This window comes from Balaenoptera musculus, chromosome 2, assembly GCF_009873245.2.
Source record: "Balaenoptera musculus isolate JJ_BM4_2016_0621 chromosome 2, mBalMus1.pri.v3, whole genome shotgun sequence".
Classification (NCBI taxonomy): Eukaryota; Metazoa; Chordata; class Mammalia; order Artiodactyla; family Balaenopteridae; genus Balaenoptera; species Balaenoptera musculus.
Genome location: NC_045786.1, coordinates 138,684,968 through 138,702,365, shown reverse-complemented (window position 1 = coordinate 138,702,365; position 17,398 = coordinate 138,684,968). Strand labels below are relative to the sequence as shown.

General features: G+C 37.4%; 1 protein-coding gene across 2 annotated transcripts in view; it reads left to right on the top strand.

The window, feature by feature from the left end:
• ESR2 (estrogen receptor 2) overlaps positions 1-17,398 on the top strand; it is a 110,475-nt gene that overhangs the window by 59,946 nt on the left and 33,131 nt on the right. For both annotated transcript variants that reach the window (XM_036841643.1, XM_036841644.1), the window contains 2 exons: positions 955-1,127; positions 10,575-10,691. In XM_036841643.1, the coding sequence (XP_036697538.1) occupies positions 955-1,127; positions 10,575-10,691 (290 nt within the window). The remainder of the gene's footprint in view (positions 1-954; positions 1,128-10,574; positions 10,692-17,398) is intronic.

The following is a 17,398-nucleotide window of genomic DNA, read 5'->3' as shown; positions in this document are numbered from 1 at the left end:
CTTTTTAATGATAATTATGGCTACGGAGAGCAGAGGTAGTATAGGGAGAAGCATGAAGGGGAGATAAATTTCCAAAACAACCAAAGTACTAAGTTACAGCATATTTGGTATTGAAATGTATTACTTTCAAATATCGTAAAACTTTGAGAAAGCCGTATTACACAGTAATTTTATTTTTCTTCTTTAAAAAAAACTTCTTTTTTGTTGGTAAAAGAGAATATGAAAATTGTAGATAACTTTTTAAAAATAATGTTTTCTCATTCAGTGTTTAAAGGAAGAAATATTTTGTTTCTGAGCACAAGTTCTAATCAGAGTTCTGCTAATATTTGGGTAAATTAAACCATAGTATAATTACCTTAATTTAGAAATAATCGTGCTTCTACTATTTCCTTTCCGAAAGAAACATGCCGTAGCAAAATTAGGAACTAACCATGTGTTTTTAGTGCCTGTTGGGGCTCCCTTGTGGGCTGTCCCTTCCTCTGTGGAAGCCCTGGCCCTCTCTCTACCCAGCATTGAACACCTTCCTCCAAAGCCTTCTCAAAGGACAGGCACATGTTCACGCTCTCTCCTTCTCTTCTCTCTTCTTCCTCTCTCCCCTTTTCTTCTCCGCACCATTTCCACCCAGACTGGATCTGGTCACTTATTACACTCAAAGTTGTGCACCCTGATGGCTACAGCTGGCCATCCGTGGTTACTGGTGCTCGTCAGCACTGCATGGGTGGGCATAAACTTGCTTAACCACTTTCGGGCATCAGTCATCCCAACAGGGTGACTCTTCATAGAGCTGATATCAGTAACAAAGGTTTTGCTTGATCAGATTTCTTGGAATATATTTATCACGAACCCTTGAGGGCAAAGAGATAAATTAGGCAATGTTCATGCTGTTCGTTTTTCTAGAAAGGCCCTGTTTTACCTTTAATGCTCTTTTACAATGAATGTTTTCTTTGCCCCTAGAGAGACATTGAAAAGGAAGGCTAGTGGAAGCAGTTTTGCCAGCCCTGTTACTAGTCCAAGTTCAAAGAGGGATGCCCACTTCTGTGCGGTCTGCAGCGATTATGCATCGGGATATCACTATGGAGTCTGGTCGTGTGAAGGATGTAAGGCCTTTTTTAAAAGAAGCATTCAAGGTACAAGAGTATTGTTAGCTGCTTCTTTAGTTTTCCACTTTTGCTTTTAAACAAGTTTTCAGATGACCTGGCAGAAATTTCACCTTTGGCCTGCTTTGTACACAGAGTACTTGATGAGCAGTTCTGAGGATCATGTGTGTTTGTGGGTGGGGCGGATTGTTTCAAGTGTAGAGTACTTTATCTTTCATTGCAGATCTCTACCCCAGAACCCAAATGGGTCTCACCCCATCATCACCCATCGCCGTCTTCTTGGGAGAAGACGTCTACCTACAACCCTTGTGAAGATAAAGCTTGCAAAAAAATGTGTGCTCATTAGGAACTGCAAAGATTGTTTCTTCCTTTGTCTTATGTTTAATATCTAGCATAAGTAACAGTCATGATGGTGGGCTGGCTCCTGAGGAAGAGAGAATAAACATGTTTTACGGAAATGATCAGAAGTCAGTAGTTCAACTCCAGTGGTCTTTGAGAATCTATCTAGAGGCATGTCTTGCCCTGAACTAGTGGAACCTCCTTCACAATCCCGTTTCCTGGTCTGGGTTTAGACTATTTCCCTACCCTTCTCCAAATTTCTGCTGGGCTGGGTTTTTGTTTGTTTGTTTGTTTTAGTGGCCTTTTTAATCAATTTCAAACTGTGCACACCTGGTTTCAAGGCCAGTCAGCCCCTTACCACACATGTCCTTGCTGGCCCTAATTTGCTGAAGGCGCTTTCCTGCTTACTTGTGCTCTTGGCTGTCTCTCTGCCCCTTCACCCCTCCCTCGGCAGCCCTACTCCCAGGCAGTGTCCCATGTTCCCATCTCAGAGCTCCCTTCCCTTTTCTGCCAAGGCCTCAGTGCCTTGTTCTTATCCGGTTAAGGAAAGCAACCTTAAAGCAATTCATAGTGTGCAAGTGGCAAACGGCAATTTACTGAGTTAATTCACCCAATGATAACTCTAGATTAAGAGAGCATTTTACCTCGAGCAGAGAAGCTGATGTAATCCAGAGGGAGGTGAGGGGTAGAATGTTGGTAGATAAGGAATCACCTTCCTCTGAGTCCTCTGAAATTCACCCTTCATAGATGACCACCTGTTTATCCTGGACCCTCCACTTAGCCACTCTCTGTGGCTTTACTTCCCAGCCTGTTTGCTCATCTGTGAAATGGAGATACTCACAGAGTTGTTCTAAAATGGAAATGAGGTTGCTTATGTGAAAATATTTGGTCAGTTATAAACAACCTGCAAATTCAAGTTATTCTAGTTTTTCTTTTAACTCTTCTGTTTTCAGTTCAGATATCACGTCTTTTCTTTCTTCCTTGTATTTCTCTTCTAATCCTAATCTCATTTAAACCCTCCTCCTCCAAAACCTTCATAGTTAGGTGGATGAAGGCCCTCTGCCATTTCCAAACTTTTCTTACAGAAAGGAAAAACAGCACAGATAAAGGAAGCTGATGTCATCAAATATTATCAAAACATAAATCACGGTTGCTTATTTTTGCTTTTACATACACAGAGCTTTTCATTCTATGTTTAACATATTCAGTGCTTAAAATTTTTTGTTTATGATCATTGTACTAGTAGATTATAAGGCCAGGTCCAGTTTCCTGCGGTATATGATAAGAGCAATTCAGATTTTCTGAAATTCAGAACCAAACTCTTGATATGATGACAATTCTCTATCTTGTTGAGGTTCTAGAATTTTATCTCCTAAGGAAATTTTGACCCCAAACAACTAACTACATCCTTAAAAAAGAGAATTCTTCTTATTTGCTGTTTGGGAAAAATCTCTGCATGGAATATCTTTCATGATACTTCATGAACCCTGAGACTGTAGCTGAAAACAATAAAAAGTAAGTTTCGTATGCTTTCCCCATTCTTTCCTACTGCATCAGCAGAGGAACTGCTGGGAAAGGGAAAAGGAATGTCATATCCTAATAGTGCAAATGGGAAAGAGTTAGTGCTCTTACAATTGCTTCATGCCTAAATGATTATTTCTTTGGACTCTTCATATTTTTGGTGCCCTCTAGTATAAATGCATTGCAATAACTGAAAATGGCTACTCAATTTTTTTGGTATGTTGAATGAAATAAGAATCAAATATATTTTCACAAATTGTCAATTTTGTCCACATTGTTTTATTGAATAAATCCATTTTCATTGGTTTTTTTTTGAATATAGGAGCTTAATTTTTTGTTTGAGATATAATTTACATACAGTAAAATTCCCCTATTTTATTTTTACAGTTTTATAAATTTTGAAAATACATGTAGTCATGTAACCACCACCATAATTAAGATATGGAGCATTACTATAACCCCAAAATATTCCTTCATGCCCATTGCAGCCAATTTCACCCCAACCTCCCAGGCTCTGGTGACTCTTTTTTTTTTTTTTAAAACCACTTTATTGAGATAATATATCACACAATTCTCCCATTTAAAGTACACAATTCAATGGTTTTTAGTATATTCACAGACTTGTGCAACCAACAGCTCTAGTGACTCTTGATCTATTTTCTGTTCCTATAGTTTTGCCTTTTCTAGAATGTCATATAATTGAATCATAAAGTATGTAACCATTTATGTATGGTTTCTTTCACTTATCATGATGCTTTTAAGATTTATCTGTGTTGCTGGATGCATTAGTAGTTCATTCCTTTTTGTTACTAATATTCCAGTAGGTGTACCCCATTTTGTTTATTTGTTCATTTGAGTTGTTTCTAGTTTTGTGCTATTTTAAGTAAAACTGCTGTGAACATTTATGCATATCTCTCAGTGTAGACATCTTTTTGTTTCTTTTGGGTAAATATCTATGAGTAAAATGGCTGGGTGTATGATAAGCTAATGTATGTTTAGCTCTATAAGAAACTAACAAACTGTTTTCCAAAGTGGTCGAACCATTTTGTATTCTCAACAGCAGTGTATGAGAGTTCCAGTTGCTCCATGTCCTTATCAAAACTTGATATTGTCAGTCTTTTAAAGTTTAGCCATTCCATTTATATTGGTATGTAGTTCTATCTCACTGTGGTTTTATTTTGCATTTTCTGATTACTGACGATTTTGAGCATCTTTTCTTGTGTTCATCAATTTTTTTCTATGTATATGATATATATTAAGTTCTATATATACTATTGTTTAGTCTGACTGTTCTGTTGATCTATCTCTTCATTCTTCTATAAGTACCACATTATTTTAAGTATTATAGTTTTATAGTGAATTTTAATACATGCCAGTATAAATTCCTCCTATTTAAAAAATGTCTTGGCTATTTTCTCATGTTTATTTGTCCACAGGAACATTAAAATAATTTTATTAAGTGGCCTCCCATCCTTAATGTTAAGAAAAGTGGATATTTTATTAAACCTAAGAATTATTTTGGAAGGAAGCTCTGTAATAGTCTTCACATCAAGAAACACGTTGACTCCATCTATTTAGGTCTTTTACATCTCTTATAACATTTTGTTATTTTTTTGATATGTATTTGGCCCATTTCTTCATGTTATTTCCATAAATTTCATCCTTCTGGCTATTTATTTTATATCCACATATAATAGTAATGTTACTACTATATTCTACTATGCACTTTCATTTTGGTATTTATAATAACCTTTTATCATTGTCATTTGAAAGTTAAAATCCATCTGACTGCTGTTCATGAATCTTCAACTCTTTGTTTCTTAAGACATTATAGGCTAAGCTTTAAATGGGAAGCTGTAGCAGCCCATAGGTTGTGTAAAATATTCTTGCCTTCAAGGCATATATTCCATTACTTGGGACTTATTTGGTCTTGAACTCAAGAAGGGTATCCTGAGGGAAGAAACCACAAGGTAGATGCTTGCTATTGAAGTACAAGAGTGCCAGGGAGGGTATGGGTAATAATTGCTCTGTTTTTTTTCTTTTTCTTTTTCTTTTTTAAGAGCTACATTATTTTATTTTTTAAAAAATGTGTTTATTTATTGGCTGCATTGGGTCTTTGTTGCTGTGTGTGGGCTTTCTCTAGTTGTGACGAGTGGGGGCTGCTCTTTGTTGTGGTGCACGAGCTTCTCATTGCTGTGGCTTCTCTCTGTTGTGGATCACGGGACTCTAGGCACGTGGGCTTCAGCAGTTGTGGCACGCGGGCTCAGTAGTTGTGGTGCACGGGGTTAGTTGCTCCACGGCATGTGAGATCTTCCCGGACTAGGGCTCGAACCTGTGTTCCCTGCATTGGCAGGCGGATTCTTAACCGCTGCGCCACTAAGGAAGTCCCTAATTGCTCTGTTTTTAAAATAAGAAAACCGGGAGGCTGAGCTGATATTAAACTCAGGTCTTCTGATTTCAAGTCCAGTGCTGTCTCTTCCCTTCATGCAGTTGGATATGAATGATAATACATATTCAGACAGACTCAATAATTTTGCAGAGAACAAAGATAACCTTTTATGTTTTGTATTATAAAAAGTATATTTTCCTATAAAGTTTTATATCTTAACTAAAAGAATTAGGTTCATAGTTTGCCTTTAATTTTGCTTTGAACTTTTCTCTTAGTTCTGTTAGTGTGGAGTAGCAGACTGTTGCATGGAACACGAAAGCCATTTTAATACATGGGGCGTTTGGTGCAGTTCAAAGAAGACTTTTTTCTTTTTGCCAGAAATGAAGTGAAATACCATGACCTTCTTGCATAAGACATTTTCTAGGCTATTTTATTGAGCGTGTTCATATTATCGTGCTTTCTGATCCTTTTTTAAAAGTAAAATGATCTTTTACAATAAACTCTGAGAGAAAAATAAAAGCCAACCTCTACTTGTCCCTTAAATGCTTATTGTTATGAACCTCATTATAAAACCAATAAGGATGACATCATGCATAGTTCTTAGAGGTTTTAGAAGATACTTAAAAGATTGCTCCTGCTATGGAGAGTACTGTGGGATTACATTTATCTTCTAAGTATAAAGCATTCTATTCTAAAGTACAATAGAAAGTTTCTGATTAGAAATGTATTTTGGCTTTTAAAATTTATTTTTGAATATTATAAGTGAGGATAAAATCAATAACAAGATAATTATCTGTTCCTGGGCTTCCCTGGTGGCGCAGTGGTTGAGAATCTGCCTGCTAATGCAGGGAACACGGGTTCGAGCCCTGGTCTGGGAGGATCCCACATGCCGCGGAGCGGCTGGGCCCGTGAGCCACAATTACTGAGCCTGCGTGTCTGGAGCCTGTGCTCCGCAACAAGAGAGGCCGCGATAGTGAGAGGCCCGCGCACAGCGATGAAGAGTGGCCCCCCCTTGCCACAACTAGTGAAAGCCCTCGCACAGAAACGAAGACCCAACATAGCCATAAATTAAAAATAAATAAATAAATAAAAATTAAAAAAAAAAAAAAAAGATAATTATCTGTTCCTTTAAATTTTTTTTATAGCACACCTTATATTACCACCTATTTTTTTTAAACAGCAACAACATTTAATTCTTTTTTTTTTTTTAAATTTTTATTTATTTATTTATTTATGGCTGTGTTGGGTCTTCATTTCTGTGCGAGGGCTTTCTCTAGCTGCAGCAAGTGGGGGCCACTCTTCATCACGGTGCACGGGCCTCTCATTATCGCAGCCTCTCTTGTTGCAGAGCACAGGCTCCAGACGCGCAGGCTCAGTAATTGTGGCTCACGGGCCTAGTTGCTCCGCGGCATGTGAGATCTTCCCAGACCAGGGCTCGAACCCGTGTCCCCTGCATCGGCAGGCAGATTCTCAACCACTGCGCCGCCAGGGAAGCCCCTACCACCTATTCTTGAGTGTGTATGGAACCTGTAAATATGATGACAGAGTCGCTCCCTTGGTTAGGTTACATTTTATGGCAAATGGTGTTGGGATAGTCTCTTGTGATTATGCTGTGATTATATAAGACTCCATCATAGCAGACTGGGGAGAGACTGGAAGTCAGAGAGATGTGCTCCTCCTGGCCTGGAAGAAAGCAAACATCACGTTGTGAACTGCTTCAGGGCAAGGAACTGCAGGTGCCTCTAGGAGCTGAGAGCAGTGTCCAACCTATAACTAGCAAGAAAATGGGAATCTCGGTCCTACAACTGCAAGGAATTGATTCTGTCAACAACTTAAATGAGCTTGAAAGAGGACCCTGAGCTTCAGATGAGACCACAGCCCAGTCAATACGTTGGTTGCAGCCTTGTTGGGACCCTGAGTAGAGTAAGCTGTGTCTGCACTCTTTATTTGCAGAAACTATGAGATAATAAATTTGTTTGATTTTAAGCTTTTAAGTTTGTAGAAATTTATTATATGGCATGTAAAACTAAAACAATAACTTTAAGGAGATTATTGAACTGAGCTTAAGTGTTTTCATTTGTAAAATGGGGATTATAGCTCTTTATAAGGGAAGTTATAGGACTAAATGAAATGCTGATGAAAGTTACCTGGAAATCAGTAGGAGATCAGGAATGTTGGTGTGTCAGGCTAGGAAGAAATTTATCTATGAGAGCATTTATCTAAAGAGCATTTTTAAAATGAGTCTCCAACTTACAGAAAATGTGCATACAGAATATAAAGAACCTTTTTTCCTGAAATCATGAGTTGCCAACATTATGCCCCGTCACCTCCGAACACTTAACATGTATTCCGGTAAAGCCACAAGGGTCAAATTGGGAAATTAGCATTGATACATTATTACCATCTAATGTTTAGACTTGTTCCAGTTTTCCCAGTTGTCCTAACAGTGCCCTCTACAAAAGTCACTGGATCCTTTTGTATCCAGTTAAAAGGATCCAGCAAAAGGATCCAGTTTAGAATCACACTTTGCATTTAGTTGTTACGTCTTTAGCCTTTCTCTCTCTGTCCAGAAGAGTTCCTCAGTTGTTCCTTGGTTTTCATGATCTTGACAATTTGGAATCTTATAGGGCAGTTATTTTGCAGAATACTCCTCACTGTGGGTTTGTGTGATGGTCCCTCATCATTAGATTCAGCTTACACATTATTGGCAGGAATATCACAGAAATGATGCTATATTCTTCTGACTGGCTCCTTTCATGTAGTGCCTGATTTCAATTTGTCCCAATACTAGTGACGTACACTTTGAATATTTGGTTAAGGTGATGTCTGTGAGGCTGGTGATGTCCCTGCTCCCATGCTTTCTCGGGGGATAGAGTTAGGGAATATATTTATTCCAGTATATATAATTATTTATTTGGGTGTCCAAATTATCCCAGATTTGGCCAGTAGTGTTCCCTTAAACTGCCTTCTGTATCTTTTTTGACATGTGCCCCTAACTCTTTAGACACTTCTTTACTTCCTGACACAACAAGATGTTTCAGGCTTATCTTGTACTTTCCCTACCCCAGTGGGATAAGCTGGAATAAACTGTTTCTCCAAGGTTCCCAGTTTCCTATGAGTGGAGAATGATATTCATAAACCAAGATCTGGGTGTTAGTTTACTCATTGCTGTTGGGATATCTCTGCTTCCAGTCTCTCTCAGAGGATAGAGTATTTACTCTAGTATATATATTATATACATTATATATAATATATATACACACACACACACCCATATATAAAAGATATATAATGTATAAAATATATAAAATTTCATATTTATATTCAGTTTAGAAAAGAATTATAGAGCAACCTCCTGTGTGACTAGTGCTCAGGCCATGAAATAGGTTATCTCCAGAATCCCTCTGGGTGGTCCTTTCAGTTACAGCACCTTCTCCCCCTACAGAGGTAAGACAGTTCTAACTTCTGCCTTCCTTGCCATGTTTTTACCGCCTATGCATGTAACCCTAAACAATATAGTTTTTTCTATTTTTGAACTTTATATAAATGGAATCCTCTCCTTTATGTTCTTTTGTGACTTGTTTTGTGACTTGCCCGTTTAATTTATCATTGAGATTCATCCATCTTCCACATTGAAATTATGGGCCATTATAGGTTTTATCATAAGAAGTTCAGGCCCTATTGAAAGACTCAATTAAGAAATAAAGACACCATAATACCCTGTTCACTTCCACTTTTTATATATTTTATTATAATTTCTGTTCCTTAAATCTCTCAGGTCTCTGTATTTATCTTCATCCTCCCTATCATTACCAATCCAGGCAGGCAGCCTCCTTTCTGGTTTGCACAGCAACGGTGGGTTCTTGCTTAGTCTCCTGGCCTTCATCAATTTTGCTGCCTGTAATCTATTTTCCATACAGCATCTGAAGTAATGCTTTTGGTGTTTTTATTTTTTGTTTTTCTTTGGCTGCGTTGGGTCTTCATTGCTGCACATGGGCTTTCTTTAGTTGTGGCGAGCAGGGGCTGCTCTTCGTTGCAGTGCGTGGGCTTCTCATTGCGGCTGCTTCTCTTGTTGCGGAGCACGGGCTCTAGGCGCATGGGCTTCAGTAGTTGCAGCGCGTGGGCTCAGTAGTTGTGGCGTGTGGGCTTAGTTGCTCTGCAGCATGTGGGATCTTCCCAGACTAGAGATCGAACCCGTGTCCCCTGCATTGGCGGGCAGATTCTTAACCACTGCTCCACCAGGGAAGTCCCAGTGCTGCTTTTTGAAATGGAAATTTTCTTGTTTCTTCTTTACATAAAAGAAGTACCATTGTCTTAGTCAGATATTGCTATACAGCTCTATTTAGGCTGCAGATTACTACAGTGAGCGTTATTTTTTTAGTTATGGGTCTATGAGTTGTTTAGGGTGGCTCTACTTCATAAGACTTGGCTCTGGTCTTTGGGTTGAGTCCTTGTCTGCACCACACGTCTCCACATTCTCCTTGGACCAGTGGCCGCCCTAGGCATTTTCTTCTCATGGGCACTCAAGAGGCCAAGCCAAACTTTTGGAGTATCACATCTACTTCCATACCATTGGCAAGTCCCACGGCCAAGCCCGACGTGAGTTGGTGAGGAGGTGTACTCTGCCTGCTGTAGTACACTGTAACGTCACAGGCTGAGGGAGGGAGTGAAGAATTAAGAACAATAATTTAACCCACCACAACCATTATCAAGTGGCAGTTCTTTCTGTCCTTGTTTGATGATTTCTATATTCTCTTATTGACCAGTTTAATTCTCTTATTTAGCTGTGAATTCCTATTAAAATGTCATGTTAAATACCACAGAGGAATGTATGTAAAAGACTACAGGCAGTTGAATTTGGTGACCTGATACAAGTGTTACTCTCAAGGAGTCCTGTGACTTGGAGCAAATCAATTTCAGGTGACTGTCTCACTTTCCATGTCTAGAGGAGACTATTTCTAAATATATCTCTTGAGAATTCTAAGAACCTGCAGAGAATAACCTATTCAAAAAGGGTAGGATATTGAAATATTCTTAGGTTTCCTTTACTCACGAACAAGGCACTGATGAGGCTGAACTTGGTTTTTATACCTGTACCTGTGGTTAGGAAGATGTCTCCTGTCTCTCAGCTTGGTACCGTTAGTTGTGTTGTTGACCAGGAAGAGATTTAGCCAAAATATTATAACAATAAACTTCCTTTTTTTTTTGTTTTTTTTGCTCTGCTGTAGGACATAATGATTATATTTGTCCAGCTACAAATCAGTGTACAATAGATAAGAACCGGCGTAAAAGCTGCCAGGCCTGCCGACTTCGGAAGTGCTATGAAGTCGGAATGGTGAAGTGTGGTGAGTGTTCCCTTCCCCTTCTGTGATATGTGGGACATGCTGAGAGCCATGTCAAACTGGGGACAGTTTGAGGACCTGGAGACATGTAGCCTGGATGAGAGGAGATTTCAAACGTGGTAATTACCTTCAGGTGTGTGTGTGCTGTCCCATTGCAGGGGTGTTGACTTATTCTCTAAAGCTGCAGAGGACAGAGCTGGGGTGAACAGGAGCAAGTTGTAAGGGGCAGATTTTGGCCCAATGTAGGGAAGAACTTTCTACAGTTCAAGTGGTCTGACCACAGAATAGGCTGCTGCATGAATTAGAGAACTCTAGCCACTGAGGTGCTCAAATGGGCTGGATGACCATTTGCCTGAGGCCTTGAAAAGTCTAAGGATGAAGTTCAGGTAAATGTTCACGGTTAAAGCTCTGACAAGAAAGTTGACTATCCTGTGGGCTACTTGGGATGACTCGTGCCTATCCCTCCATTAACTTTCTAGAAGTGGAAAAAATATGCATAGGAGTCAGAAACATGATAGACCTATGGAAAGCACATAGAGTATGGATTTTGTTCTAAGACAGTATGTGTGCATATATATGTGAACACACACGTATACATACATGAAAAAACAGAGAAATGAGAACATTAGTATAACAACTGACGACAATACTTACACTCCACTCTCTCCACCTGGCTAACTTGATTCACTTGTTGTACATACTTGCTTGTTTATATACAGTCATATCAGCTCTGCCTGTACTTTTCTTATTCTTCTGCCAGCCAGTATTTTAGCAGTGGTTTGTTGTAATTTCTCTCTTTGTAACTATTTGAAAAATTAAAAAAAAAAATCCTCTCTCTTTTCTCCCTGACAGTCTCTTAGTAGCTCTGCCCCTTGAACATTCTCTGTTCCCTCCCATAGTTCAGAATTACAGCAGAATTTCTCTTAATTTAACCACAGTTCTCTGGCTTCCTAAAATCACTTGTGTTCTCCATTTCCTCTGTAAAATATCCTGCCAATGCCCATGACCTCCCAGTGGGTATTGGTTACTTTCATAAACGCCACTTCAGTTATATCCTTATCAGTAACCAATGGGCTTCTTCCCAACCTGTTTCTACTCATTGTAATTGTTAAATCAGTTAATTTAATTAAACTTTATGCAAGCATATGAAATATGAGTAGGAAAAGGTAGTTGTTCCTGTGAAAGCTTTGAATAAAACTGTAAAGGACTAATAGCTATTGGGTTAGGTATGGGTGAGATTGGGGCAAAACCATTATACACCTATAAAGAGTCTGCATTCAGATTGCTTTAGGAGTGCCTAAGTTCTTGCTCTGTTTTAAAGAAGCTGAAACTGAAAATCCAGAGACAAGGTAACTTGTGATTAAATTGGCAGAGGTGCTTAAAGAGAAATCCTTGGCCCTCTGACCAAAGACTGCAAATAAATATGTCATGTTTTAAGTAAAACAATATTTTAAATTGTATACTTTAAAGAAAAAAAGATTTCCAATTTAGCCTTAGGTTAGAAACGCTTTGAATGTACTAGAGTCTGTTAGTGGCTGTGGTTCTCCTGGTTTGGGACCAGGGCAGTAGCACATACACTCCAGCTGTAGGGGGCAGTGTATGCGGTGAGAAGAACAGGAGGACTGGACCCCCCCCCGCCCCCCATAGATGGAATCTCATTTTTTTGTCTCATTACTTCTTGCTAACGGTGACTATGCTTAAACGACCTAACCTTTCTGGCCCTCGGTTTCCTTATCTCTGAAACAGAGGTATCTGCTTCATTGAGTTTTGTGAGGAATAAAGACCTAACACAGTGCCTGGCGTTAAATTTTGCTTTTCCTTCCTTTCTCCCTTGTTGAAAGGCTCATATAAGTTAGGAGTTTCGATACAATGCAGTTTCAGAAAGCAGAGTTCGGAGATGTTCCTGAATTTTTCCTGGAACAGGTCATTGAATTTGACCAAAAAGTCACTGTATAGGGCTAAGAAAAAATATTTCATTATCTTAGATTACAGAAGGAATGAGATAGATTGACATGCAAACAGATGGATATTTTGGCCCTTTACTGACCACGGGAAAAGACGATTAGGAGTGAATTTTCTTAACTGTGCCTCCCTCCTTTCCCAGCCCTCTTCTTGTCTGCCCTCCTGAGAAAACCCTTGATCTAGATTCTTCCTTCTATCCAATCTTAGAGGATTAGGCATTCTCCCTGCATTCTGGATCCTCCTGCGTAATTCCACTTCCCTGTTTTATTCAGAAATCCTGTCCCTTTTGTCATCACCTTTTTCTTCTGCATTTCCAATCCTTTCTGCTGAGGTATTAATATGGTTGTTTAAATGGTAGGAGGGTACCCACCCAGACTAGCTTCAGGGACAAGGCTTCATTATAAGAATACACTGAAATGCAAATAGGCAGGAAACCAATTTGAATAACTGTATACCTGATCTAGATCCCTGTGTTGGGACAATCGCTCAGCATCTTTCGGATGCCATCTCTTTATTCACCTGCTGTATAGACACTTGAAAGTGATTTGATAGGGAGGTGATATAAAATTGTTGTTAAAAGCGCCAGCTCTGGATTCAGACCACTGATTGGTTTTAGATCCTGCTTCTGCTATTTTCTAGCTTTTCTACCTTGGGCAAGTTACTTGAGCTCTCTTGTGCCTGGATCCTCCCCTGTATGTTGGAGATAGTAATAGCACCTTTTCTCTAGGGTGGTTGTCAGGATGGGATAATCTATGTACAATAATACACAATGTCTGGCATACAGAAGCTTCTAGTAGATATTAGCTGTCATGATCATCATTTACCATTGTTGTTGCTGTCATCATCTTTTCGCTGGGGCACTTTCTAATATGGAGCACTCCTATTTGGTACTTTCTCATTAAGCTCACTCAGAGGCACACTGAGTGACTGCTTGGATTAACGGTGTCAAAGCCGTAACACTAGGAATGTCCTTGGTAGAAAAATGTGAGTTCTTTGTCGATGACTTTATCTTTTGACCTTCTCAATTTCATTTTATTCCAGTGTATAGAATACAACTTGATTTACCAGTTAAAACTAGGAACTCTATCAATAGATTCTAGGGGCTTTATTTTATTGATCCTAGCTTAGAACAGGGTCTAGTACATAGAACTTTGTTGGGGAAATTTGGTCAAATAAATTTGAATGTGTGGAATCAAAACCTTTTACTTTGTATGGAAATCTGTTTTGTAAACTCCTTATCCTCATATACGCCACAAAAGAGAAATGTGTGATCAGAAAGATACTTTCTTAACCATACATTTTGTCCCATTTTACCCTGGAGGTATAATCGACCTTTAATAATATAATTATAATATTATATATAATGTAAATAATAATAGCACTTTATCTGATTACTAATAAAATGAATTATATTTTAGGCTTTTAATTCTTTTCATGAAAATTTTGATTCAGTTATCCCTAGATGAATAGAGCCCTTTCTTCTACTGCAATTAACCAAGGATAAGGGAAATTCAGATAAATTTTCTTGGAAGCAAATAATTTAAATTTGCTCATACCTCCTAAGTAATATTTCTTTGTATAAATGTGGACAATTGAATTTCGTGAACAAACACAATGGTGGGAGTATAGAAACTAGGCATTCTGATTTTAAATTTTAGATTTTTTTTTTTAGGGAAGATTCATATAAATGTTGTGCCCATGCTAGCAACATCTTGACTTATGTCTTTTTAAATTCCATCTTACCCTTTTGTCTTTAACCAATGAATAGTTAGAGATATTTTTGTGCTCATAGGACTTTGGAAGTTATATTTTTGTTACTGATTTCTATTTTTATTGTGGTCAGAGAATATGATCTATATGATATCAGTTTTAGTTAAAGTTTTATTAATGACTTGTTATGTGATAATTTTTGCAAATTCCATGAGTTTTTATAGCTCAAACTTCTTAATTGTGCAGTTCAAATGTTCTATATTCTTTTTCCCCATCTATTTTGTTAGTTGCTGAAAGAGATATATTAAAACATCCCATTATATTGATAATAGTGTATTTGTCAATTTCTCTTTTTCTTTCAATCACTTTTTGGTGTTTTGTTTGTAGGCTGTGTTTTCTTGTCGTTTTGATGTATATGAGCTTAGAATTATTTACCTTCCTTTTCTAATCTACTTATGAGACCTTAATAATGATTTTCACCTTAAAGTTTATTTTGTCTGATATTGATAGTAACTCCAATTTATTTGGTTAATTTTTGCCTGTTGTATCTTTTTCTATCCCTTTACTTTCAGTTTTTCTGCATGTTAGATGTATTCCTTATAACCAGTCTATGTCTAGATTAAAAAATATGTCTGATCTGAGAATTGCTCTTAATTGATTAATTTAGTCTGTTTATGTTTATTGTGATCGTTAGTATTTGGGTTCATTTCTATCATCTTATTTTGTGCTTTAAAAAAAGAATTCATCACGTATTTTCTACTTTTTTTCCTTTTTGGAGTTGATCATATTTTCCTGGTTTCTTTTTTCTCTTCTGCCAGTTTGGAAATCATACATTCTGTTTTAATTCTTTTAGTGACACTATTTCTATTTTTAGCATGCATTCCTGATTAATTTTAGAATCAAGCCACTCTCTCTAATAGATATCTCTCTTCCTAAATGAAAAATTTTCGAATGTTCTAGTCAAAATTATTCCTCTCTCGTCTTATATGTTATTGTCTGGTATTTTGGTTCTACCTTGTTTCTGTACCTCGAAAAATTATTATTTTATTCAGTGTTTTTCAGATTTACTCACATATTTACCAGTTTATTTTCTTACCACTGCTTCTTGACTTTCTTTGCTTCCTTCAGGTTCATTTTTCTCCATCCCAAAGAACACAGTATTTATTTCAAAGGGGCTGTGAGTGATATATGTTCCCAATCTTTTTAAACTGAAAATGCCTTTAATTTATCCTCACTCTCGAATGATAGGTTAGCTGGGAATATAATTCTGAATTGAAAGCTTCTTTCTTTTTTAAAAAAATTTATTTATTTTAAGTAATTTATTTTTGGCTAGTTGGGTCTTTGTTGCTGTGCGTGGGCTTTCTCTAGTTGTGGCAAGTGGGGGCTACTCTTCGTTGCGGTGCCTGGGCTTCTCATTGTGGTGGCTTCTCTTGTTGTGGAGCACGGGCTCTAGGCACATGGGCTTCAGTAGTTGTGGCTCACAGGCTCAGTAGTTGTGGCTCACAGGTATCAGTAGTTGTGGCTCATAGGCTCTAGAGTGCAGGCCCAGTAGTTGTGGCGCACGGGCTTAGTTGCTCTGCGGCATGTGGGATCTTCCCGGACTAGGGCTTGAACCCGTGTCCCCTGCATTGGCAGGTGGATTCTTAACCACTGAGCCAGCAGGGAAGCCCGAAAGCTTCTTTCTTAAAGACATTATCCCATTGTGTTCTGCTATATAAACTTACAGTAACTGAAACGTTTTGGTACCAGCACAGGAATAGAAAAACAGATCTATGAAAAAGAGTAGAAAATCTGGAAGAAGATACTTTTATACACAATTATTTATTAAATGACAAGGCATTTTATAAAAATCAATGGGAAAAGCTTATTTAATAAATGGTATGTGGAAAGTTGTACATCCATTTGGAAAAGCATAACATGAAATATCAATATGACATAATAGAAACATACATAAAATTTCAAATAGGTTTGAACCACAGAAGTGTTTAAAAAAGATATAGGAGAATATTTGTGTAATCTTTATGTGAAACAAAAAGACAGATGTGACTATGTACTAAATCTTCTTATGACAGAAGACACCATGAGCAGAGTTAAAAGATATATTAACAACTAAGACAAATATTGAATACAACAAAAGTTATCATTTCTATATAAAGAGCCTCTGTAGGTAATTAAGGAGATAAAGAGCAAAAGAAGCAAATAGGCAATATACAAGTAAGAGAAAATGAAGGGCAAACATTTTAGTCAACCTTGCTAGTAATTGAAAAAATACAAAGTAAAATGAGATTGTTTAGTCACTTGCCAGATTAACAAAGATTAAAAATGATTTTTAATGTCCAATGGTGTTATAAGAAAATAGGTAGCCCTTAAAGTATTATTTAGATTATAAATTTTAAAATAGTTTTGAAGGGCAATCTATCAATACGTATCAAAATTTTAAATTTTAATTTAAATGAGCAACTTGGTTCAGCAACTTGACTTCTTTCTGTTTATTATAAGGGAGTAATTGGATACAGGTACAAAGATGCATTTTCATTGTAATGTGTAATATAGTAGCAAAGAAATTGGAACCAACCTAGAGTTCCATCAATGGGGGACACTTTAAATAAGTGGTGCTATACTCATAGAACAGAATGCTACACAGATTTTTTAATTGTTATAAAATGATACATTTTTAATAAAAAAAGAAAAGGGAGGTTATACAATTATATATATACACACATATATACATACACTATGTATGTCCTAAAGTTGTGTACAAAATATGGAAAAGTATAAAAGCATTAAAAGAAAAACTGACTTTAAGCCAAATTTTGTGCTCATCTATATTTTCCAGATTTTTTCAATTACTTTATTGTTTGAAACAAACTTATTTGTGTTAAGTATGTAAAAAGAATACACAGACACAGACACACACACACACACACACACACACACACAAAAGAATTTAAGGGTGTATTATTAAAAGTGCATTATTTATATTCAGTTCCTAACTTTTCCTTATCTTCTGCCTGAAGAAGATTCCTAATTTCATGGTT